Here is a 25,584-nt window from a genome sequence, read left to right as displayed (position 1 = left end):
ACTTACTAAATGATCTAAATTCTTTTGTAGGACAACAGTATCTTGTTCACAGCCAACAACACTCAAGACCTTGATATCAAAAGCAAATTTAAGTTATTTATTGACCATTTCATCTTTCATTAATATCAATTAGAAAGAGCAATGGCCCTAAGACTAAACCTTGAGGTACACCACTTGTAAAATTAATTTAGTCTGACTGAACTCCATTTATAACTACCCTCTGCATTCTTCCATCAAGCCACTCTTCTGTCCAGTTAGTTAATTTATCCCCACAGCTGTAGAAGTAGGTTTCTTTACAAGCCTTTTACGTGACACTGTGTCAAATGATTTTTTTGAAAATACAGATACATCAAATCTATATCTTTACCCTCATCTACATAAGTAGTAATCTCAAAAATGTCAAAAGATTTGCAAGGCAATATTTTATCTTAGAAAAGCAATGGTGAGTGTCCAGTAAACTTCTAAACTTTGTTAACTGACTTTAAAAAGCATCTCTTAACAGATTTTTCAAAACAATTTACAGCTTATGTCAGACTAATGGGTCTATAATTAGAGGAACAATTTTAATCATCTCCCTTGAAATGAGGAGTTACATTTTCTAATTTCGAAGTTGTTGGTACTTGTCCAATGTTCTAAGACTAAAAAAATTCTGGCAAGTAGCTTGCATATCCAATTCTTGACCTTTAAAACCCTCTGGGAAATATTGTCTGTCAGAGGAGCCTTATCATTCTTTAAATTTCCCAATTTCATTTTAGCCAGCTCAGAATTTATGCAATTTTATTATTCCACTTTATTTTCATCTGTCAATTGTTTTAGATGAGAAATGCTGCTTAAGTCTTCATTAGTAAAAACTGAATAAAATCAGAATTTAATAACTTGGCCATTTCATCATCATCAGATGCAAATCACCAGTAATTATGGCTTCATTAACAGTTGAAACCTTAATTTCACTGTAAATTTCTCACTAATTCCATCAGTTTCATTAGGTGGTCTGTAACAAATTCCCAGTAAGAGCTTTTCCCTTTGATATCCATTAACAGAAATCCAAATGGATTCAGTCTCCTTGTTATTATCCTTAATATTCTGAACTTCAACAGGATGTAACTCATGCTTTACATGTAGAACCACTCTTCACCCTCTCTTTACTGCTCTGTTCCTATTAAATAACCTATAACCTTGTATTTCAAAGAATCTTTTGTCATCAAAATCATCTACATTTAACCATGTTTCAATTTTTCTCATTATATCAAAATATTATATACCTACCACTGCCCTGAAGTCATCTATTTTATTTCTTACATTTGTAGCATTATAATAGTAACAATTAAGCCTATTATTATAATTACTTTTATACTGATTTCCTTTGCTAAATGTACCCCGCTGGAACAGCGGTAAGTCTACAGATTTACAGCGCTAAAATCAAGGGTTCGATTCCCCTCGGTAGACATAGCAGATAACCCGATATGGCTTTGCCTAACTTTACATCTCAATTTTGTCTCATTTATTTTAGCTTTACCAGCATCACTGTCTAATCTTAATTTGACTGTTTGGAATTAAGCACAATGAGCTATCTTTTCTCTGTCCCCCAAGGGTATCGGAACCCGTTTTCTAGCAGCGTGAGTTCGTAGACATATTGCTGTGCCACTTGGGAGCCTAGTCCTAGTTTAAAACTTCCCTAGCAGCGGATTTAAATGTGACATTATCTGCATTGACCTCTACCTACTTATAACGTGAAATGTAGGTAGGTGAGGCATTTATTTTCCTAATTCTGATTGAATAAAAATCATATACTTCTGTAATGTTATGACTAAATTCTGTGTTTTCAAGATAAAAAGTGGAGATAACTCTTGGTTGTTATGGTGCATTGAAACTGCTTCTTGGAGATTGGCGTTATGTGATTGGAATATTCTGGTTTGTGAAATGCTGATATACTAGGATGTCATGAGCCTGGTTGTTTATATTTTAGCTAACGAATCTGCTGTGAAAGTATGTGCTATTTTCAAATCTTGGCAGCAGAGAATGTTTATAAGAGAATACGTTAGTCATGCGTCTTTGACTTGAAAAACTGAAATGAAAAAATAAGAACTTTCTATACAAGCTGATTAATGTAATGCATCTGGTTCAGCTTTTTTTTGTACGTGTGTGTTTTGTGAACAACTTTTTCACATTTGGCTTATCAGTAAACAACTACCATTTAGATTTTTCACCATCTTCCTAAAGTTATAGTAGATGTCGCTGCTAAGTCGTAACCAAAATAATATTGTTGAGCTGTCGAAAAACATTTCTCAAAATTAAGCACATTATATTAAAATGATTTTGTTGTCTTGTCACATTTGGTCATGCTCTATCTGATAATTATACATCTTGTCAATAACAATCATAGAAGTTACCGTTATATGGTTACGCTAAACACACACGCCTTCTACATTTTTTTTCCACTATAATCCATCTAGTGTATGGGAATGAAAGTTTTCCAACACCCATTAATAAACTATTTGCATACTCGGTGTCTTCTTGCGTCTGTTGAAATATGGCTTCAATTCTCGTTTTCACATTCTCTCATATGTAACTTAAAAGAAACAAATTAGTGTTTGTTTCGGATATTTGAGCAAAACTTCATTGAATTAAGATATAGCTCCACTAGTCATCTCTAGTGTTTAAGTGATAGGGAAGGCAGCTGGACACCACAATTTATACATTGCTATTTTTTGGACTACTTTACTCGAATGATGCAGTTTTATCATGGTTTTTGTAGCGTATACATGGCCTGAAGTGCGGAGTGCTATTGTATATTTTATCCGATTAAGGGACACGAGCCGTGAACCAACGGATACCCAACCAGACATGCCCAAAATAAGAGGCGGAGTAGTCATACGCTTGTTGTGTACAGAAGTCAACATCAATACTCTGTCTGCGTAGTGCATTTATTTTTGTCTCTGTGTTGACTAAATCTTTGTGTACCCTTTACTTTGTGTAGATGTATACATGACGAAACTTCCTGGTAAGTTATTGGACAGTAATAAAAGGGGGGAAAATCCTGTAATAATTACAATAGATGTTCGTGTGTAGAAAACAATAGACACTGTAAATGGGGTAAAAATGAAATAAATAAGAGTTAAATGTTACCAATAGATGGTCTGATAGCTTTGTTATTGAGCCAATAGACACATGGACAGCAGCGTGCTTCAAATAAGGCGTTAGTAATATATTATTATTATTATTTACACGTTTTAAATTAGTTATTTAAAGTGTATGTTAGTTTTGTTTTTGAACTTTACGCAAAGCTACACGTCGGCTATCTGCACTAACCGTTCCTAATTTAACAGTATAACACTAGAAGGAAGCAGCTAGCCATCACCGCCCACCGCCAACTCTTGAGCTACCCTTTTTACTAACGAATAGTGGGATTGACCGTTACTTATAACGTCTCCACGGTTGAAAGGGCGAGTATATTTAAAGTGTCAGCCATAATATCGTGCCAACACGTGTCACTATTAAACTTTACCTACAAGCAGTACACTTTTAGATGGAATCTATTGAAAGAAAAGAACTGGATGTGTTTATTTTAGAGCAAAGTCACATTAGGCTAACTGCTGTAGCCACCGTGCGGAATCAAACCCTGGATTTTAGAGTAAACTTATAGCTGTACCATCAGAGGGCGCAGAGTTGAAACCTTGCTCAATGAATATTAAGAGTGAATAAAAAAAACCTAATTATGTTATTATTATAATATTTTACCGTTGGCATTATTAGAAAAATTTGATGTACGTGACTGTTAAAGGGGATACTGGTAAGAAATAGGACCATAAGAAAGTCTTGCTTTAAAGCCTATCACACAAGTAAGCACAAATTAATTATAGTATCTAGGATCCAGGATGAATGGTAGAAAGGACGTTTCTGCAAAATGTACTTGTTTTATCGATCCTATCTTTGTAGAAAGGAATAAAAACAGAAGAAGATAAACATTAACAGGAAACGTTGGTTACGGTTCTGTTAAAATTATGGTGTCTCTTGTGACTTGCTACATGTAACAAGTATTTTTTTAAACGTGCCCAATAAATACAACATTCAAAAGAGATTTATATTGAAAGAGTAATATGGAAATTCACCTTATACTTAGGGAGAATTACCAGGAACGGCCTAGCATGGTCAGGTGGTTAGGGCGTTCGACTCGTAATCTTAGGGTTCAAGTCCCTGTCACACCAAACACGTTCGCCCTGGGGCGTTATAATGTACAGTCAATCCCACTATGCATTGTTAAATAGTAGCTCAAGAGTTGGCAGTGAGTGGTGATGACTGGTTGTCTTCCTTCTTGTCTTACACTGCTAAATTAGGAACGCCTAGCTCTGGTAGCCCTCGTGTAGCTTTGCGCGAAATTCAGAACAAGCAAAGAAACAAAAAATCTTTCCAAGAACTTAACAGCGTCAAAGAGGTATTTAGAAAGACGACTTAATTTTCTATAGATTAACTCAGTCAAACGAAAAACCATTAAAAGCTGCTTATTTGTTTGTTTCGGATATTCGTGAAAAGCTACATATTGTGATAAGGTTAGCCGTACCTAGTTTAGAAATTATTGATTCAAGGGAAGGCAGATAATCAACAGTGTTTAACGTCAGCTTTTGAGCATTTTTTAAAACTGGTTAGTTGGTTTGACCGCCTGTGTTATAATGCACCCACACCCTAAAAGTGTTGATTATGATTTTTACGGCATTTGGATACGGACTATGGACTTTCTGTTGCATAGTCTGTCACGCTAACTACTGGCCACGCCTTTCTCAACAACAAAATAACAAAAATAGTGAATAGTTCATGTTTATCCAAACACCATTTCCTCTACAACCATGGTTAAATATGATGCATTTTGTTCACATTACCTGACTTTCACCATACTAGCCTGGTAAGAGTCTGGCATGGTATTAGAAATATAATTACATGCAGATGCCTTAAGAACATTTTTTATCTGGAAATATTGTTCGTTATTGTGAGACTGAAGAAGACCAATTCATCATCACACGCAGTTTCAGAGGCGTCTACCGTTTACAAATGCGTTGAATCTTATTTATATCGAAAACATATATGTTATGATGCCGCTAAACGTTGAATAACACTGACTGCTACCACGACAATTCGTCAGTAGTTGTATGCTGGTATCTTAAAAAAAACAAACCTTCTGACATTCCTTAAAATATGGACATAATTACATAATAATAGCAGCAGAAGGCACAGGTAGTGGTTAAATGTATCAGCTTTCTTTACTATGTTTCATTAGAACATTTCTACCTGAAATCTTTCTTTTTCAGAAAAAGCCTTAGGGCTTATTTTGTTTTCAGTAATTCAGTTAGTTGAAAATATAGAGTTACTCGGAAATGTTTCATGCAGCTGACAGCCTCAGTACCTCAAAGATTAGGAAAAGGCAGACACACCAGTTATTTTTTAACGTAAAATTTATGCCGTCACTACATCTAACGCTACCATCGACTCGTTTATATGTGGGACTCGTCATCCTTGTAAATGGCACCTTCAAAGTGTTCTTAATATAGCGCCGTCTTGTGGTAGCTTGGAGAACTATAATGTTACAGGCTTTAACCGATGAAATCAGGTGGCTCAGTTGCAACTGCCACAATTACCGAATGTAGATACTTGACTATAGGGATTGGAACAACGGCTGAAGAGTTTGTTTGTTTTTTGAATTTCGCGCAAAGCTACTCGAGGGCTATCTGCGCTAGCCGTCCCTAATTTAGCAGTGTAAGTCTTGAGGAAAGGTAGCTAGTCATCACCACCCACCGACTCTTGAGCTACTCTTTTACCAAAGAATAGTGGGATTGACCGTCACATTATAACGCCCCCACGGCTGAAAGGGCGAGCATGTTTGGTGCGACAGGGATTCGAACCCGCGACCCTCGGATTACGAGCGGCTGAAGAGAGTGAGGTCTAACTGGGTTTATCTCTATTTAAAATAGTTTACATAGTGTAACACGCAATTTATATATCTCACTGTTTTAGTTGTGAGATATTAAATCTATAAGGCCATTTATTAAGTCATTATGATGTTTTATAAACCTTTCTCTACATGTTTATTCATTAGATAACATTGTATAAATAACAGATGTACATGAAAATTTATTATATTTCATATCCGTATATATCTAGTTTCAACATTTCCACATGGTTATATGGTAAATGATCATGTGTTTATACTGTGTATAAGCGTCTTTGTTTATTCCGTCTTTACAATACGGTAATAAACGACAATGTCATTATTTTACAGTAATAGTAATTGTATTCAGCAATTTATGTAAGAGTATTTCAGTCGTTCAATTTTGTTAAATTTTGTAATTTGACCCCTACGTCGACCACAGCACAGTTAGCCTACACAGAAGCTTCGCACTTGTAGCTGACGTAGCTGCTGAGTTCGCTCTTCTATAATTACTATATAATATGTATTAATATGTATTTATTCTACATGTTTATTTATGTATTTTTGTATGTTATTATGACCTTTTCGAATGTCGAAAGATCGTAAAGCTTACTTATGTAAAGACTGCTTATGGAAACAATTAAAATCTTTAATGCATTTGTTTCCTGAAGGTGGAACGAGTCATTTTTAGTGGTGACACAGATACTGGTACAGATTAGTATGAGATGATGTATTCTCATCTACATATGTTATTTTGAGCAGTTGGTTACACAATCAGTTTTGGAACATAACTTATCGCACCTGGACCTATTGTTTAATTTGAAAGAGTGGTATAATATAATTCATGTCCTTGTTATTTTATGACATGTGTAGAGAGCTTGCCTAGTCTCAGCAACTAACGTGAATACAAATGACTTAGAAGCCAGTCAGTCTAGTGAATAAACACTTATTCACTACATCTATTTTTCCTTTGCTGTTCGAGCTCAAAAGTATCCTCAGAAGTGTTAAATATGCTTTAAACTTATCTGCTAAATATCAGGGAACCTGACAAAATACTCAAACATACAAAAACGTTCTACGGCATCATCTAATAAAACGTGCTGTAAGTTAGCGAAATGTACTTTCAGCACTTTTGAACTAAAGTTCGCGTTTCTTTATAAGCAAATGAAAAGCACAGTATGTGTTTTTTATTGTTCACTAATAATGTTAATCAAAATCTAAATGGACAGAGTTGTCTGTTTACTAGTTGGCAAGAAATCACTAATTTCTAGAGTAATAAAAAGAACTTTCTTTGTGTTTTAATTGTACCAGTAGCCCTAATTTGTGGGAAGAAAGAAATAGTCTATAATACAGGGTGGCTCGTAAGTCCCTACCCATCCATATGTTATTATGTTATATTCAATTACGCATATATTATAAATTTTTCTTTTTTCAGAAAAATATGGCCGATTTAAGCTCATTTACACTTGAAAATGTCTCGCAGAACATGGCGTCGCATAATATTATGCAGCGAGAATGAGGGACAGCACACAGATACACTGGATACATAAGATATATGGATGGGTAGGGTCTTACGGGCCACCCTGTACATCTTGTCATTTGCTTGTTCTTGTTAAATTCCATTAAGTGTATTGACAGTGTGTAAATTGACGTTACAAAAACACAGAGTAGGTTAACACATACAGTTAACTAAAAATACATTGTCATGAAATTCTCCCAGAGCGTGGACCGAAATAAAGAAACCAAACAGTTTATAGGTAATGTGGTTTAATGTTGAGAGCTCCATAGAAACCTACGTCATAGCGTTTAATTGTAGACATTTTCCAGAAATAATTTAGTCATTTAATTTCAAAACAATTTCAGATTTCAACAATTGGTCAAGTATATTATTTATCATAAGGAAAATTAGCTTAGAAATCATAAATTTACTAAATCAAAAAAAAGTTTTTCTCAACATTCTTTGTGGGGCAAATGTAATTAAGGAGATCAAAGATATACAAAAAGTAAAATAAAAATAGAAGAAATAAAACAGTAATGTTAGACTAGTAATCGTTCATTTTGACGAACTGTCTTTGTAGCCAACCAATCGTCATCAGCGCCTAATGTATTGACATATTTGATTTATTTTTTTGGCTAGAATACAGAGAGTAATTGGGTTTAGTTGAAATGTAATGGAATATGTATTATTTTCTCTTTTGCAGTCGAATTATGAAAAGCAGAGAAGGTTATACCTCAAGGAAAAAGTAATGTGTCTTAATTTGGGAAAGTAAAATCCTTAATGGAAGATATCCCAAATGTTTGTTTACAGAATATATTGCCAATATATTAATAAAATATTTCAGAAACCTCCTATTTTCTCATGTTTTAACTCTGTTTTTTCCCTCTGGGGGCATATTATACAAGAGTGTTGTTCCGAATGAAATAAATTTCAGGGAAGTTTTTCCAAAGTCAATTTTGGAACTCGTGACGCTTTTCATTTAAAAAAAACAAATAACAGTATTATCACAATTACTGCAGTAATTCTCAGACCCCTGTAAAAATGTCTTTTATGTACAACAATTATGCAATGCTTAAAAATGAGCGCAAATTGAGAGCATTTATAGTTTCATATATCTATATAGAACTTATAGAACAATTTTAAGATCTTAAATGGAGTTGTTATGTGGCATCGGTTATCATTATGTCTAATAATACATTTTCTGATTGACATTTTCCACCAAACGATAAAATTATTTACCACGAGAGGTAGTTTCGGTCAAATTTCTTGCAGCTTCTGTCACTCATTAATAATTTAAAACTCATAATATATTTGTATTTGTGCTAGTTTTTCTGTTTTAAAAATAAAAGACATATAAAAGTATTGTGTTAAAGTTTTAATATATAATTTTATTTAATGCATATAATTGTTTTGCTAATTCGTCCTCCATGCACCAATGCTCTGTGTGCATTTAATGGTTACTAGATGGCAGCATAATCTTTTCACCAAGTAGTGAGCGTGGGTAGCAGCCGTGAGAACACCTTACAGACAGCTGTCACGCGCAAACTTGTTCGAATCTTGGCGTCTGAGCCTTACGTTCGTGTCGTTACTACACGGGTAACCAACAGTCTTTCCGTATTTCATGCACGAAGCACATGGGCACAAACGAAGAATGTACTACACCAGGCCCTCGCGCCAAGGAGATCACTTCGTGACATTGCGTCAAATGTTTTCGTGTTTCATGTCAAAAGTTCTATCAGACGAACGATCAGAGATCTCGAACTTACTTATTTACACGTAACTTTGGTGCAGCATGGAAAGAAGCGAAAAGCGTTTCTTAACAAATTTCAAAAGTAGTTATGAAGAAAATAAAGTAGAAGCGGACTCGTACGATAAACTTAAACAACCCGATTATCCTAAAAGTGACGTTCGTGCTGGTGAAGGGACCTCTAGCCACCCTACTGACCCACGACGATGTCGGTTTGAACAGGCGTTAGTAATATGGGTTATGTGTGCCGCTTCGCTAAGCTTCTCCAGCGTGTGTGGACTAAGACTGTGGCACGTGCAAGATCAGTTATTTATTTTAAAGGCAGAATACATCAAATTAGAAAAAATGATACCGGATTTCGAAGATATTAAGTTACAGATTGATGGAATGATACAAGAGGTGAGTCTCGTGTTTAATTAGTTCACACTGAATAACTAAATATCAGCTTTATTAAGTGGCTGATAAAAAACTTACAACAATGAATAAAACTGTGAACATTCGGCTCAGCAAATGCAAGAAAAAATATAAGATAGTGAAAACATGTAGTTGAAGAAAGAAAACAGATTTCTTTCATCCACGTTAAAATTGCCTTCTAATGGTACAGCGCTATGTCTACGGACTTAGAACCTTAAAATCCAGGCTTCGATACCCATTGTGGGGAGAGTACAAATAGCCTATGATCTAACTTCGTGTTTAACTTCAAATAAACATTAAAGTTTTTCTTTAAAACCGTGCAAAATGCATTAAGTTTATTAAAAATAAACATTGTTTACTATCTTTTGTAGAAGTTTTACTACAGTTTCAAACCAGACTAAGAGGTAAAATTGCTCTCACTTTCTACAAACTATAAAATCAAATCGAACCCCGAATTCTATCATTAGGAACCCTCACATCTATCCCTGAGCCATCGGGTGGAGGACACAATAAATTGTTAATCATTTGATTCATCCGTGTTTATAAGCATCCGTAGAAATGACGATTTAAAAAAAAAACTTAACAGGGCCTAAGTCAGATTACAAAGAAATTTTTAACTGAGACTCGTATTTAATTAATATTTTATAGATTTTGTTTCTATGTTGTTCTGAAGTTAGTATTTTGATATTTCTCATAAGTCGACGCTATCGCGTGTATAGCCATCGATAAGGTAAACAAACAAAATCAATGAAAAATTATACACCCAAAGTTGAACTCTGACTTCAATCAATAAGTCGGAACAAGTTTCAGTAGTTGCTGAAGACAATATACAGTCTATGACTTTTTTTAAAAAATAACTTGCAAAAAATATCCAATTACATAGAATCATTCTATGAAAACGACCATCTTTTAAATGAATTTATAAATGAATTTTTAATGCATTTATCTGATTGCATAAAATAATTACCAGTAAATAATCTATTAAAAATATACTTCATTGAGATGAAATTGTAACAAACAATATTAATTTTTAAAGGTGTTTTATGAATGAAACGGCAGAGTCGCGAATAAAAAATCCATCTACGTGAGTCCACGCATCAAAATTTGATTTATAACAAAGCTTTAGAAAATAAAATACAGAAAAATCAGGTGCTTAAAATGATTTATTTTGGGTAATCGGTCGTTAAGAAAATCGTTCACATAAGTAATTTAACGAATGGGAAAGACGGTTTGGCTACGTTAACACCAAAATTGATGTTTCTCAAGCAATTAACCATTATATTGTTTTCATGAATAAAATATGTGTCATAAGTTTTAAAGATTAAACTTAAAGGTCATTTGATAGGAATACGTTTGTAACATGAAACTAAATGGAACTATGAGCCATTCAGAATGAAAATAAATTACGCATATGTGTCTGTAAGGACTTATTTTTATTGTAATTGGAAACAGTGATAAAACCGAATGAAATATTCAGGTATTTCAAATTTACAAAATCTCCTATAAACCCCAAGTTTAGGTCCAAGACGATGAGTCTGCGGACATAGAATGCTAGAAACTGGCTTTTGATTCTCGTGGTGACAGACCCTAGATAGCTCATTGTGTAACTTTGTGCTTAGCTTCAAACAATCAAAAATCCCCTGTAATTGAAGATCATCTGGCTACGATATTAAGAAAAAATTAATTCCGTGGAAGTCTGTAATATCATTATTGTTATTTTCTTTAAAAAAAATAGATATAACGCAAAAGTACTAAATCTCAAGTTATGTATGATTCGTAGAAATGCTGTTGGACATTTTACTTCGTTGTTAACCAAATCTCATTAGCGTTCTGGTCTTACACTGAACGAATTTTGTCTCTCGTATCTGTGTGTGTTTTTTTTAAAAGCAAAGCCACTGCCAGTCGTGCTATTTGCTGAGTCCACTGAGGGGAATCGAATCCCTGATTTTAGGGTACAAATCCATAGACTTACCGCTGTACCAGCGGAGAGGACCTCACGTCTCTGTTCTCGTGACATAGTAATTCGAATTCACCATTGCTTTACTGTGCCATTTGTGACGTATATAATTTCAAATTTGCGAATTTTTATTCCATTTCTTGGAAGGTTCTCATCACTTCGTGCTCGGTGGCAAATTAACCGTTTTCTAATGTCACACATAACTGAATATATTCTGGACTCGTTCAATGATGTAACAAATCTCTGTTTCTTGCATTTTTCGTTCAACTGTCCGCAGCTTGTATTTCACTCATCAATGTGTCCAGGAAGCAAGGTTTACGTTATTGGTATATCTTGTACAGGGTTAATTGGATGTGCAACGTGTTAGCAATTACTTTCCGACTGGGTGGGTGAGCATTCCGGACAAATGGTAGGGTAGGGTGTTGGATAGATTGTTCTCATATGGACGTGCTGTTTCCAGTGTTAAAGTTTGCGAGATTCAACATTTGCTATATTGCTACAGGAATACCCGTCCTTAGTAAGTTATGACATATTCCTCAATAGCAAAACTGTTTAACTGAATACCTGCGACATCGATGCATAATCAATACGTACGTACTAAATATGCTACCCGTAGCGCCACAGCTTACGCCTGTTTAGTGTTATCAATTTATAGCACATGCTAAACATAGTTAATTTTAATAGTATTAATGTAAATGAATAACCCCTGCACTAAAAATGTTGAAATGGGGAATAATATTATTGTGCAAAAAATTAAAAAATTACAGTGCTTATATTTTTGTTGAAGTAATTATGTATACTTATTCAGCATTAAAAAACACTTGTATAAAATTAACAGGAAAGACAAACAAATTTGAAAATAATAATAATTTTGATAACCAAGGTTCTAGATTTTGATGATAAAAAATTTGTGATGAAATTCTGTTCATAACATGAGGATATTTAAAACATCTAACAAGTACCGTACCTAAATTACTAGTAATGAAGGAGTTGAAATTTTTCATATCGTTTTATGGGTAGTAAAAAAATTCTGAGTTTTTGTGAAATGTCTATTTTTAAATAAACACTTATCAGTAATATTTTTTGAACAATAGCAACTTAGAAAAATCTTTATATAAAGAATTTTACTTCAGAGAAGAATTTAAACCTTTCAAATTGTATCACTTAATTATTATGTAATTGATAAGTGTGAGAAAGCATTAATTATTATGTAATTGGTAAGTGTGAGAAAGCATTAATTATTATGTAATTGGTAAGTGTGAGAAAGCATTAATTATTATGTAATTGGTAAGTGTGATAAAACAGGAATTGAAGGATTAAACTTGCTAATAATAATTTTAAAAAATCAAGATGTGTGAACTACCATAAAGTGTTCTCATTTTTACTATTATTATTATAACTGTTAGGCGGAGCCACATGAGGTATTAGCAAGGACAAAATAAATTGAGCTTGCATGTTTATATCCACTCTCTCAAACGCAGTCTTGTTTTCATGGCGTGTCCTCCCTCATTGAAGTCTCTCTCTTTTACTGTCTTTGCTAGTAAAATTCCAAGCATAACACGATTCTCTTTAAACGAAAAACGTAGTTGACGTTTTCCGTTGACATGTCAGAAGACCGTTATTACGAGCGATTCACCGAGTAATGTAAATAGAGATAAGATAGAGTAGGCTAATGAAAAAGTATAATTTAGCATTTAAGGTTTTGTGTATCAAAACACTAAGTAATAGTGAAGAGATGGATGAAAGAATCACCACAGACTAGTATGTCTTATGTTTGACCAAATTTACAAGTTTTTTTTACTACCATTAGTTTTAGTTTTGCTGCTTTCCATGCTACTTCTTAGTGACACCTTTTGATTTTAATGTGCAGTTCTATTAAATCGCAGAATTTTACATAATTTATCACAGTTAACCTATATTGATCCAATCAGCAACCACACCGAAAAATGTTGTTATTGTTTTTATCAACAAGTAATCATTTTTCTGTGAAAGCTCTTCCATGGTTGGTTTGATTTGTTTTGAATTTCGCTCGAAGTTACACGAGGGCTATCTGCGCTAGCCGTCCCTAATTTAGGCTACTTTTTTTTACCAACGAATAGTGGGATTGACCGTCACATTATAACGTCCCAACCGCTGAAAGGGCGAGCATGTTTGGTGTAACAGGGATTCGAACTTGAGAACCCCAGATTACGAGTCGAGTGCCTTAATCACCTGGACATGCCGGGCCTTCAATGGCTGGAAAATCTTTGTGTTTAGGGAGCATTTAAAATGTTCTAACTCATGACAGCGGTAAGTCTACGGGCTTACAATACTAAAATCCGGTGTTCGATTCATGGTAGTGAACACAACACAAACACAAATGTGGTTTGGATTCAATAACAAATTATAATTCACTAAGAACACAGATTGTAATATCTTTTGATTCCCAACTTCTGAGAAAAATACATACTTTTCATCACTTTTAGCCTCAGTTAAACAAAAAATATTGTCTGAAATTAAACTACCTTGAAATTCATTAAAACAGACAATAAATAATCGAAAATAATTTATGATTGGCTGAAAATTAATGCGTCGATTTCATGCCATGATTAAATTACAGATATATTAAAGAATGACATATTTCTATCACTACTTATAAGCTTGATTGTATCGGAACGTCGTACATTTTGTCGTACGTTTTTAATGAGGCCCGGCATGGCCAAGCGCGTCAGGCGCGCGTCTCGTAATCCGAGGGTTGCGGGTTCGCGCCCGCGTCGCGCTAAACATGCTCGCCCTCCCAGCCGTGGGGGCATTATAATGTTACGGTCAATCCCACTTTTCGTTGGTAAAAGAGTAGCCCAAGAGTTGGCGGTGGGTGGTGATGACTAGCTCCCTTCCCTCTAGTCTTACACTGCTAAATTAGGGACGGCTAGCACAGATAGCCCTCGGGTAGCTTTGTGCGAAATTCCAAAAAAACAAACAAAGATTTTAATGAAATTGCTTAATGTTCTTTTTAGAATCAGCATAAATGTTATTGGTTTAAAGAGCCTCGTTTAAAAAGTGGCTTATACTATAATATCATTTAAACAAATTCATTCAATCATTAATTATCTGTTTTGTTTGTTAAAAGTTTGTAATGTAAAGTAATATTTATTTTGTTTATTGATCTTTAATAGCGTTTAGACCGCCATCTGGCGATGACAAATAGATTCAGAAGAGAAGCGTCAGCGGCCGAGTGTGTATGCCCGCCAGGTAAGAATGTATTCTAAAAGACTTGTGGGGTTGGGGAGCTGTAATTAAGACCAAAATAGTTCTATATTTAAATAGTTCAGTTTGGTCGCCAATAACTTTTCGATTGTTTTGCACTTATTTAGTTGTTATGTAAACGTACATACGTGATTACAGCTAATGAATATTTCATGATCCCTGGTTTCTAGTTTAATTATTGTATATTAACGTGAGGCTATGCGTAAGTAGTCGCATTTTAAAATATCTCAGAGATCAGCATTGTTCGGGATTTTGAGAGTTTTACTCAAAAAATTATACGAGGACTTACAGATACCATAGATTTAAAAACTTCGTCATGCGTAACAGAAGCACGTGTTTCTTTGCTCCAACTTTTATTTTCCTTCTTTTCCCTCACAATACCTGAAACTCGGTATTGAAACGAACAAAATAGAAAAACGCCTTCATCAATAAAATAATATGTGAGCATAAACACAGCATAACCTGTCGAGACTGATAGAAATTAAACACTTTTGTGTAAAAATGAATTTATAAAACTAGTTCTGTAGTAAATAGAGTCTCACCAGCCCAAACTCAAAGTGTGAACGAATGCACTTCACTCGTCAAAAGCACGCTGCTGCCAGGTCAGTTTTTAAGATGTGAAAAACATTTAACCCATTCATATTCAAAACAATCAGGGGTTCGATTCCCCTTAGTGGATTCAGCAGATAGCCCGATGTGGCTTTGCTATATGAAAACACACACATACATCCAAAACAGATATATCGGTTACTCACGTTCAGTGTTGTTTCACGGCAGAACTGTATCCTTTTATTGTTATGCAAATGCTATACTCTCTTACATAAATTGATATTCATCTATCCTCTGTATCAATTCTGTGGGTAATAAAGGTAAAAGCTGGGTACAAAATTAGTGCTTCATATCTGCGTGAAATCTTTGTGACATGAAGGTTTAAAAAGATGGCCGACATTAATGGTCGTTAGTGCACTGATTAACTTGCTGATGACAAATAGATTCAGAAAAGAAGTGACAACAGCAATGTCTGCCGGGTATGACTATATTACAAAATGAGTGGTGGTGTAATTAGAGCGAAAATAGTTCTGTGTTTTAGGGGGTGACATTAGATCGCCAGTAATGTATCGGCTGTTTTAAACTACAAGAAAAAGCGTTTTCATAAACAGCGACCAACTTTCTTTTGAATTAATTGGAAAAGGTTTTGGCCCACATTGTCATATAGATATAAATGAACTGTAATTACTTGTTTGGTTGTTTCAGAAATCACAGCGAAAGCTCACGTTCTAAAGACAAACAGTTGAATCAGTCGTTTGAAGGCTGGACACTAAGTGTGAAAATTACATGTATGTTACAGATTTCTTTTCCTTTTTAACGGAGGTAAAAGTTAAAAACATCATCTGTGACGCAAAGGTTTATGTATTCCCTTATTGACAGTATTCTTTACTGTAAACTACAGTTTCGCCTATTTAAGGCTCATCAGCACAGCTTGGGGCCAGCAAACCAAATAAATGTAGTTAGGCCTCTTATAATGGTGATTTAAGATTGATGAGGTTTTCGAGTCCTTGAAGTTGAATCAGTCGGCTCAAGGCTAGCAACTAAGTGTGAAAGTGACACGAAGATTTTCAAGTAAATTGTTTGACTTTTCAGCATTCAATATCTTTAGGTTCTTTGAGTCTGAAAAAGTTGCCATGGAAAGTTGTTAATTAATGCGTGCTCATGTGTGTTTTGCACGACCTGTAGGTCAAAGCGTGCTATCTAAAAAACGAGTGGCTTGCGGGCGAGGACCTGAGAGGTATAGACACAGGCGCGTGCTTATTACTATTTGGGCAGGCTCACTTGAATCCCGGAAAACCCGACTGATTTTGTTTTATTTAAGAAGGTCATCCTTGAGAGCAAGATCACGCTCACAAACATTCGTGATCGTTTGTCATTTACTGTTTATTGTTTTAATCAGCGTGGTGAACTTTATGCGCGTTGTTTTCGTGAAATATTATCAATAAAATAAACATTTCTGACTCTACACGGTCGTCGAGCTTGTTAAAGAAGAAAATCCAAACCCATTCACGTTAAACCACTTTGTCTGACCCATCTCCCTTAAAAAAAAAATCCAGGTTATTCTAAAACATTTGTCATGACTTATGAGAACAAATATCCAAACATTCAAAACCTTCGTTTGTTGTTTGTAATACTTAGGAGTTTTCATTATGAGCACTTCTCAGATTGGGGTTCCTAACATATCATATTTTAAAGTACAAACTGTAAAGGGTTGAAAAGTGCGAGCAGACTTTCAATTCATCTGGGGTTCAGAATACCCATTCATGGAATTACGTAGAAAAGGGCAGTATGAAACGTCGGTAGTGACAAGTACACTTTTTAACTACTGTATACTGGAGTTCTACCAGCGGTCGACGATACGACACATTTATCAGTAGTGACAAGTACGCCATATTACTATGTATTTATGTATATATCATTGTACTTTGTAATTTTTACACTCAACTATTTTATGTACACTAAATTCAAACGGCGAAAAAGGTATTTATTCAATAACCGTTATGACCAGCATATATAGATGGCGCTTTTCTTTTTAACCAAAACATTGCGACGGTTTTATTCGGTCGTCGTCCTATTCCTTGATTCTAACAACAGCTGTTCGTTTTTGTTATCGTTTTTTTTTGTGTTTTGTCATAACCCGTTCCTGTTTATTGATATATTGATATAAGAACGTCCTTTAAAAGGTTGAATACTTGCTGGCAATAACTTCATTTCGATCAATGAACGTGAAACTCATTCTGTCATTTAATAACTTAGAATAATAGATTAACACAATCAAAGTTCATTTGTTTATAATCCTGTCTAAATATAGATAGGTTCATTGCGGTTCATTTGGATGCTTGTTTCGTGATTTAACATACCTTTTAATTCTTCAGTTCAGATGAGTCACATAAATACGTGGTTTGTTCGGTGTGTATACATAAAAATGCATGCATATGTACGTGTGTGTGTATATTTTTTATATAATCTATGCAAGTGACTCATGCTTCATTGATTACATACACGTAAAACACAAAATTGACTAAACATCAGCTTCAGACATGAATGACACTTGGTGTTCGTGTTGCTTGAATGTGTTATTCCACGTCTGCAAACAGACTACAGAAAATTACCTTGAATGCAAAATGACTTGACGAATTATACACACACATATATATAGAACTATAAGTGAGACCTCTACTTAAAATTTAATAGAGTGTAGTGTATAATGTTTCCTTTTCTTTAACGATTTGAAAAAAAATTGATTAATTTAAAAGTGAAAACTAACACACACTAATTTGTTTTTTTGTTATTTATTCCAAAAATTCAAACTAGAGAAAAATAAAGATATTTGTGTTTTTAAGCAGTACGCTACGCAGTAGAATATCTGTGCTCTGTTCATCAAGGGTATCGAAACCCGATTTGTAGCGTCTTGAGCTTGCTGACTTACTGCTGAGCCACTAGGAGGTGACCAAGAGTGATTTCTTGTATCATCTAAACAAGATAAAATTACAATTCCTTAGGTTATTCTCTGACAGAAATCCTAACAATGGTCCCTTCTTATTCTCAGAAACAATTGGAAATATTAACTTTTCACGTCATAACATATATATTGATATTCTTAGTTCTAACCATAAAACTTATGTTAAGTAGTTCTAATATCATCGCCAACCTTCGGACACTAGATATATATAACCCTAATGTTATTCTATATACAGAAATTATATTAAGCATTACTGATATAATTGTCAGTATTAAAGTTGTAATTATAACCCTTGTGTTATTCTAGCCATACAATTTGTTTATACAATATTGATATCATCATGAGTATTGAAATTATATTCAAACGTTTCTGTTATTCTCGTCAGACAAATTGCGTAACGCAATTCTGATATCAATGATATTATTCAAGTTTTTTCTAATTATGGCATTAGTTTGTTTTAACTTTCGCGCAAAGCTACACGAGGGCTATCTGCGCTAGCCGTCCCTAATTTAGCAGTGTAAGAATAGAAGGAAGGCAACTAGTCATCACCACCCACCGCCAACTCTTGGGCTACTCTTTTACCAACGAACAGTGAAATTGATCGTAACATTATAACGCCCCTACAGCTGAAAGGGCGAGCATGTTTGGTGTGACAGGGATTCGAACTTGCGACTCTCGGATTACGAGTCGAACGCCCCTAACCACCTGGCCATGCCGGGCCCATTATGACATCAGAGGTTTTGTTTGTTTGTAATTAAGCAGAAAGTGACACAATGAACTATCTGTGCTCTTTCCACCTCGGGTATCGAAACCCAGTTTCCAACGTTGTAAGTCTACAGATATCACGCTGTACCACTGAAGGGAAGGACATTTTAGAAACTATGATGTTACTCTATGAATATAGTATTGCTATTATGGAACTTTTAATAATTGTTAATCAAATAACATGGATAATGATACACAGTTATAATTATATATTGTTTATTTTATATGACTCAAATATTGAGTGAGTTATTAACTATTTTTCATAGTGATTTACTTGTGACAGTTTAGCGTTCAAATGAGTTCCAAAATTTCTCTTGTGAAAAGGAAAAGGTAAGACATGCCAGCTACATGTTGTTTTCTTCAAAGAGCAGATAATTCTACTATGTGTTCATTTATATATATTTACTGAAGGAATTTCATTGATTTATCCAAGTTTATACTTATAACACACATGCGATCGAAAAGCTGTTTAATCGTCATAAAAGAAATCTAACCTAACTGCTTTCAGAAAAAGGATATTCCTTTACATATCGTATATTATACGACTTACTGTCTTTAATCTCACAGGACTAGGAACCTCAATTGTAACACGCGTAAAGGTTGAAATCAAAATAAATACACGCACGTTTGCCTCAGAAACATGTTTCTAACTGTTCAGTTGATTTCCTGGTATCTAAAAAGTTATTTCTTGACAACTGGTACTTCTAAGTGGGATTTGTTTAGAGTGACGAGCCGACTGATTTTTAAATTACGTCTTATTACAGATTTGGCTGAATGTACAATTCATATAGTGTATGATATCAAGGGATAAAAACGAACGGTTATAAAAATTTGGACTTAGACTAGAGACTAGCATGTCAGGCCGAAACAAATAATTCATGGTACAAAACGTGATGCGGAGCGCTTTTAGCTTTGGGCGCATTATAGAAGAGACAGTCAATCCCGTTATTCGCTTCAAAGTACGGGGTACGCTACTGGTTGCTGCTGCTTTCTGGCGAATAGTTGTGGATTAAGGACGGCTTTACCTGAACTCTAGGGTCTCCAGTATGGCCATTTAGTTCAAGTGCGCATAAGATACTTTTCAGGTTTGAAATGAGAATCTCGAAACATGATTAGGGAATAGAAACTTCTAGATTTAAAATTAGCACCACTTATTAAGTAAGCAGTATTCACCACCGCAAGGATTTTGTCCGTTTTTTAAAGTCTTATAAGAAACGTGCAAGCTGAAGTGCGGCACGCTGACCAATTGACCACGCCCAGCAATATTCCAATCGATTTCAGTGTGGTATACAAAACACGTGCTTTTAAAATAGTTTTAATTTTCTAAATGTCATACGAGACCAAGACAGCGAATTGTGTGTTATGTGGTTTATAATCCACTAATGATACAATAAGGTTTAAAATAGATTTTTTAATACAATTGTTGGATCTGTGAACAACCAACTTTCCTGCAACCTTAGACTTTATAAAATATCAAACTTTCACATCCATAAATATCTATCTACATATATACACACACACACATGTATTCATATATACATAACACATATGGATTATTATGAACATGTTTCTATTTTAACTGAACTAACTGTATCTTGTCAAGTTTTACTGTTTAAAACAGACCTTATAGAATAAGTCACGTGTTCCTATTTTAACTAATGTATCTAGTCAAGTTTCATTGTTTAAAGCAGACCTTATGGAATGAGTCACGTGTTCCTATTTCAACTAATGTATCTAGTCAAGTTTCAATATTTAAAGCAGATCTCATGGAATGAGTCACAAATGATCAGTATCTGTATACGGCTTTTCACATTTATAAAACTTGGCAACTACGACAGATACACAGAGACTGGCGACGAATTGTCGTAACGACTATATTACTAACCCTTCTACTGACACGACTCGTCTAGTGTGGCGGAACAGGTGGGCTGCTGATTGTCACGAGATAGATAATGATTGCAGCAGGAATAGGAGGGTACGGACAGGGGAAGGAAGGTGAAATGGGTGCTACTGCTAAGTTAGAAAAAGACACGTTTTAGTTCGTGTTGATTTATTCACGCCTTTATTCTCGACCTATAAGAAGGATTTTTTTTTTTTTTAAATATAAAGCGAGACAAATGTTCTATTTGCTCTGAAATACAAGTTTCTATTTTATCAATGATATGACTGGAGTGAAAATCATCCGGTTTCATTGTAAATTATCAGGAGAAACTTCACCTTAAAACACAATTAGAATGAAAACTAAAATCTTAACGAAGAACATTTGTGGTGTTTTTGCTTGATATCGCTTTACGAGGATACATTAAAACCAGTATTCAATTTCATTATGCAAAAATATATCAAAATGAACATTATCTTATTACTGTAATGGTGATGTTGACACACACACAGTCTTCTTGGCCTGTTGGGGAGAAAGACGATCTCGTGTTCCCTTAAATCGTCTAAACAGTGTCCTTCAGCTTACGTTTCTCTAGACTGTAAAAACAAGAGGAGAGACAAGACTGTGGTAGGGAGGGGTGCATGCTAAGTAGACCGCCACGTGGTAGAGTCGTCAATTTCATTCTTGTGCTTATACTAACACATTTTTGTTTAAACCTAAACAGCCAAGGGAAACTTCTACGCCCTGAAAAACCCGAGTAAGTTTAGCTGACGCCACTGAGAGGTTTTCAGTGAAGTTTGTATGCCGGTTAATTACAGGTTATATGGCTGGTTTCCATTTCGCTTTATAGTCCACATAAAACTCTCATGGAAACACGTTTTCGCTCCTTGTTTTACAGAAGGGAACTTTGGAAGAAGGGCCGTCATACATTGTCTTCAGTTGAGTACTACGAAAGACATACCATTATGCTGTCAAGCCTAAGACGTTTGTTGTCATTTACATTCACTCCTTCGAGGTTATTTTTCTAGTTTAAAAAATACACGTCGTTGAGCAAAATTATGATGAAATATTCCTTTTCAGGACACAAAGTAACAGAATATATGTCTAACTTCTGCAAGTCCTCTCAAGACTTAAAATGGTAATAAATTGAAATATAGCACACGTATTTGTAAGCTGTACTTAGAGAAAACGTGTATGCAGTTTATGTGATAATTTCACTATCCTACAATGAACAAGCAATAGTTTCAACGTTTTTGATGTTTTGTAGGAGAAAAAATACTGAATTATTAAATACCACATTCTCATACTCACGTATATTTATTATTTATCAGAAAAATGTTTAAAAATTAAATGAAGTTTTGGATGTTGTTGTTTTTTTTTCTCATATTTTCCGTATATTTTGACGCCCAGTCCGAGATCTGACAGCAGGGTAATTAACTTTATTATAGATTTTCTTGCAAAGTTTGTTTGTTTGTTTGTTTTTGAATTTCGCACAAAGCTACTAGAGGGCTATCTGTGCTAGCCGTCCCTAATTTAGCAGTGTAAGACAAGAGGAAAGGCAGCTAGTCATTACCACCCACCGCCAACTCTTGGGCTATTCTTTTACCAACGAATAGTGGGATTGACCGTCACATTATAACGCCCCACGGCTGAAAGGGCGAGCATGTTTGGCGCGACCGGGATGCGAACCCGCGATCCTCAGATTACGAGTCGCATGCCTTAACACACTTGGCCATGCCGGGCCTTCTTGCAAAGTGAATGGTTAATACCTCCACAATGCTTTCTACTAATAAGTAATCTCCCAGTGGGATAGCGATAAGCCTACAGCTTTATAACGCAAAACTCGAGGTTTCGATTCCACACGATGTGGCTTTGTTATAAGAAACACAAACACACTAACGAATAAACAAATGCTAATATATTTTCATCCATGTTTTTCTAAGTGTTGTTGAATTACCGTACATAAACTGATGGTGCCACCGAGTAAAAAACATAAATTATTCGATAATGCGTTCTCGAAAGTGCCATCAACTATGCCTGTCATTTTACTTTTGCTATGAAATCAAGCATCAACCTATCAATAAATATTAAAAGTTTTCACTTTGTAAGTTTAATTCAGTTATGTATCGCGTCAGTGAAACGTACATCCTATTCTACAGTTTGTCACTTACGCTATTTATACTCACACAACTTCGTGTTATATAATATGTTGCTTTTGAACGAATAGCCGCTAAGCCACTTAATTTTACGGTACTGGGAAATTTCTCGAGGGAAAACCTCCATCAAAAGCGATACGTCAGCAAAGCTCATCCTCTTGAAACCGGCGATTTATCTCTTTAAAGATTCATCTTGTGAAAGTCTAGGCTTTGGCGTCGGTCATTTTTGTTTGAACCCCGTATAATTAGCGTTGACATTTATTATATTAGTAACTATCGTTTTTGTTTGAAAAAAACCAACAAACAAAAATAAAACAAACGTATATCTTTTTAGTGGCAGTTAACTGCGAATATTTTACGCTTATTTCTACAATTGGCTTAACTGTTTACACGAGCACATTATTGAAGAATGTTTCTAAGCTGAAAGAAAGATAAGAATTATATTAACGAGTCCATTGAGATTAGCCCTTTCCTTCCAAAACAATAAATCAGGTTTTATTTTTCTATCGTTTAAAATGACCTCCAGTTTTAAGATTACGTCTTGTGTTATATATCACTTTTCAATTTGATGATCAGTTTGGTTTCTTTTGAATTTGCGCAAAGCTACACGAGGGCATTCTGTGCTAGCCGTCCCTAATTTAGCAGTGTAAGACTAGAGGGAAGGCAACTAGTCATCACCACCCACCGCCAACTCTTGGGCTGTTCTTTTTATCAACGAATAGTGGGATTGACCATCACATTATAATGCCCCCACGGCTGAAAGGGCGAGCATGTTTGATGCAACGGGGATTCGAACCCGCGACCCTCAGGTTACGAGTCGAATGCCTTAAACCACCTGGCCATGCCGGGCTTCCAATTGGATGAGTTTTCCATTGATGCTCCAAAGATAAATATCCTTCACAGAAACACTATTTCTAAGCAGATCAGTTTATTGTTCTAACAGCCATAGGTGATTAAAAACAAATACAGGACGACAAATTTCTAATAAAAATGCTCACCAGAAGGCGTATTATTTGCATTCTATAAATATATAATAAGCGTGCGATTAGAAGCTAGAGCGTTTTATTTAATTTTATGTATTTCTTTAATTTAAACTTGTTTTGAATGTGGCAAAGAAACGCATAGAACATGACGAATTTTTCTTGAATTTGAAACATCTTAACTGGTTGTGGTGTATCGTATAACATATGTTTCTTTTTACTTTTTACAATGTGCAATATCTACTTAGAAAACGCATCATTAACATCTTGGTAGTACTATTTGTTAATGCACTACTTATGCATAAAATATAGATAATGGACTTTATCAGTTGAAAATTCTATAATGGTACCTGATTTCAGGTATAATATTAGAGGACTTATGTCACTTGTGGTATTATAGTTTAAGGACAAATACGGGCTGTGGAGAATGTGGCAGCAGAACAGGTTGTTCGAAGGATGTGACTAAAATGGAAGTTTTTTAATTGATGTGTTTCAAAGAAGAAAAACTTTGTAATAAGATAATCGAAAATATTTTTTATAAAAATTTATGACAAATTTGTGTAAAGAAAACACTTTTTATAAAATGAAGAAACAACGATTCAACTAAACCAGAATCAATTGTAATGCGACAAAATATAACAGAAAGTTAAAACTGAAACTGAAACACACAGTTCGTTTTGGCTTCTTTTTGGGCTAGTTGAAAAATCTTGGATAGCTTCTGAGACCGACCTGGGAAACAGCGTCGTTTCAGATAACTGAACCAGTCACAAGCGGGCACTCTTTGTTACGTCAACTCCAACGAGGCTGTCAGGTCAGCAACCTCAGCAGATTATCTTGGTGTTCACCGTGCCCCAACATACCAATGAGAAAGCAGAGATCAGTGACAACTTGAAGCAGTAAACTCAATAGTTAACAGTTTGTAAAAAATAAATAACGGGCTACCTCGTACAAGCATATAACGTTTCATTATTAGTGCATAGTTAAATTTCTTGAAAACTTGGAAATCCTGAATGCTACACCAAAAATATTGCCTCATTTTAAATTCTCGTGCATTAGAAGTGACATTCTCCAATGACAGATGTTTGAGCAAAGCTACACACAGGATTAATCGTACCTAATTTTGAAAAAAATAAACTAAATGGAAAGCAGGAAGTCAACAGCGCCATCTGCATTACTGTTATCTGACTGAATAGTAGGACTTCACTGTCACCCTTATAGTACACTTACAGCCTTAAAGTGAGGAGAGCGTTTTGTGATAACGGAACTAGAAAAATGAATCCTTGGATTCACAGTTCTGGCATACTAATTACTAGGCCACGATCAATGATAACTAAGAAAAAACCTGTAGTTTTGGGGAGATTCTAAAAACAGTTCATCTTTCAAAATTCGTTCATCACTCTTTCGGGAAAATATCTGGCTTGATTTTCTACCCAAAAGAATCTTTCCAAATGATTCCATACGTGTTGTAGAGTCAAAGTGTAAAATAACAATCTATTTTTATACAACTTATATCG

The 25,584-nt window shown here is 34.9% G+C and overlaps 1 protein-coding gene across 8 annotated transcripts in view; it reads left to right on the top strand.

Moving 5' to 3' along the window:
* The first annotated feature begins 8,952 nt into the window (after positions 1-8,952).
* LOC143256046 (uncharacterized) overlaps positions 8,953-25,584 on the top strand; it is a 184,845-nt gene continuing 168,213 nt past the window's right edge. For 5 of the 8 annotated variants that reach the window (XM_076512665.1, XM_076512666.1, XM_076512662.1 and 2 more), the window contains exons 1-2: positions 8,953-9,561; positions 14,689-14,764. In XM_076512665.1, the coding sequence (XP_076368780.1) occupies positions 9,208-9,561; positions 14,689-14,764 (430 nt within the window). In that variant the 5' untranslated portion in view covers positions 8,953-9,207. The remainder of the gene's footprint in view (positions 9,562-14,688; positions 14,765-25,584) is intronic. The other 3 variants (XM_076512668.1, XM_076512667.1, XM_076512664.1) reach the window with 1 other exon arrangement.

Source organism: Tachypleus tridentatus, chromosome 7 (genome assembly GCF_004210375.1).
Source record: "Tachypleus tridentatus isolate NWPU-2018 chromosome 7, ASM421037v1, whole genome shotgun sequence".
In the NCBI taxonomy this organism is placed as follows: Eukaryota; Metazoa; Arthropoda; class Merostomata; order Xiphosura; family Limulidae; genus Tachypleus; species Tachypleus tridentatus.
Note: the sequence above shows the minus strand (reverse complement) of the source record. Positions and strands in the feature narration are given on the sequence as shown.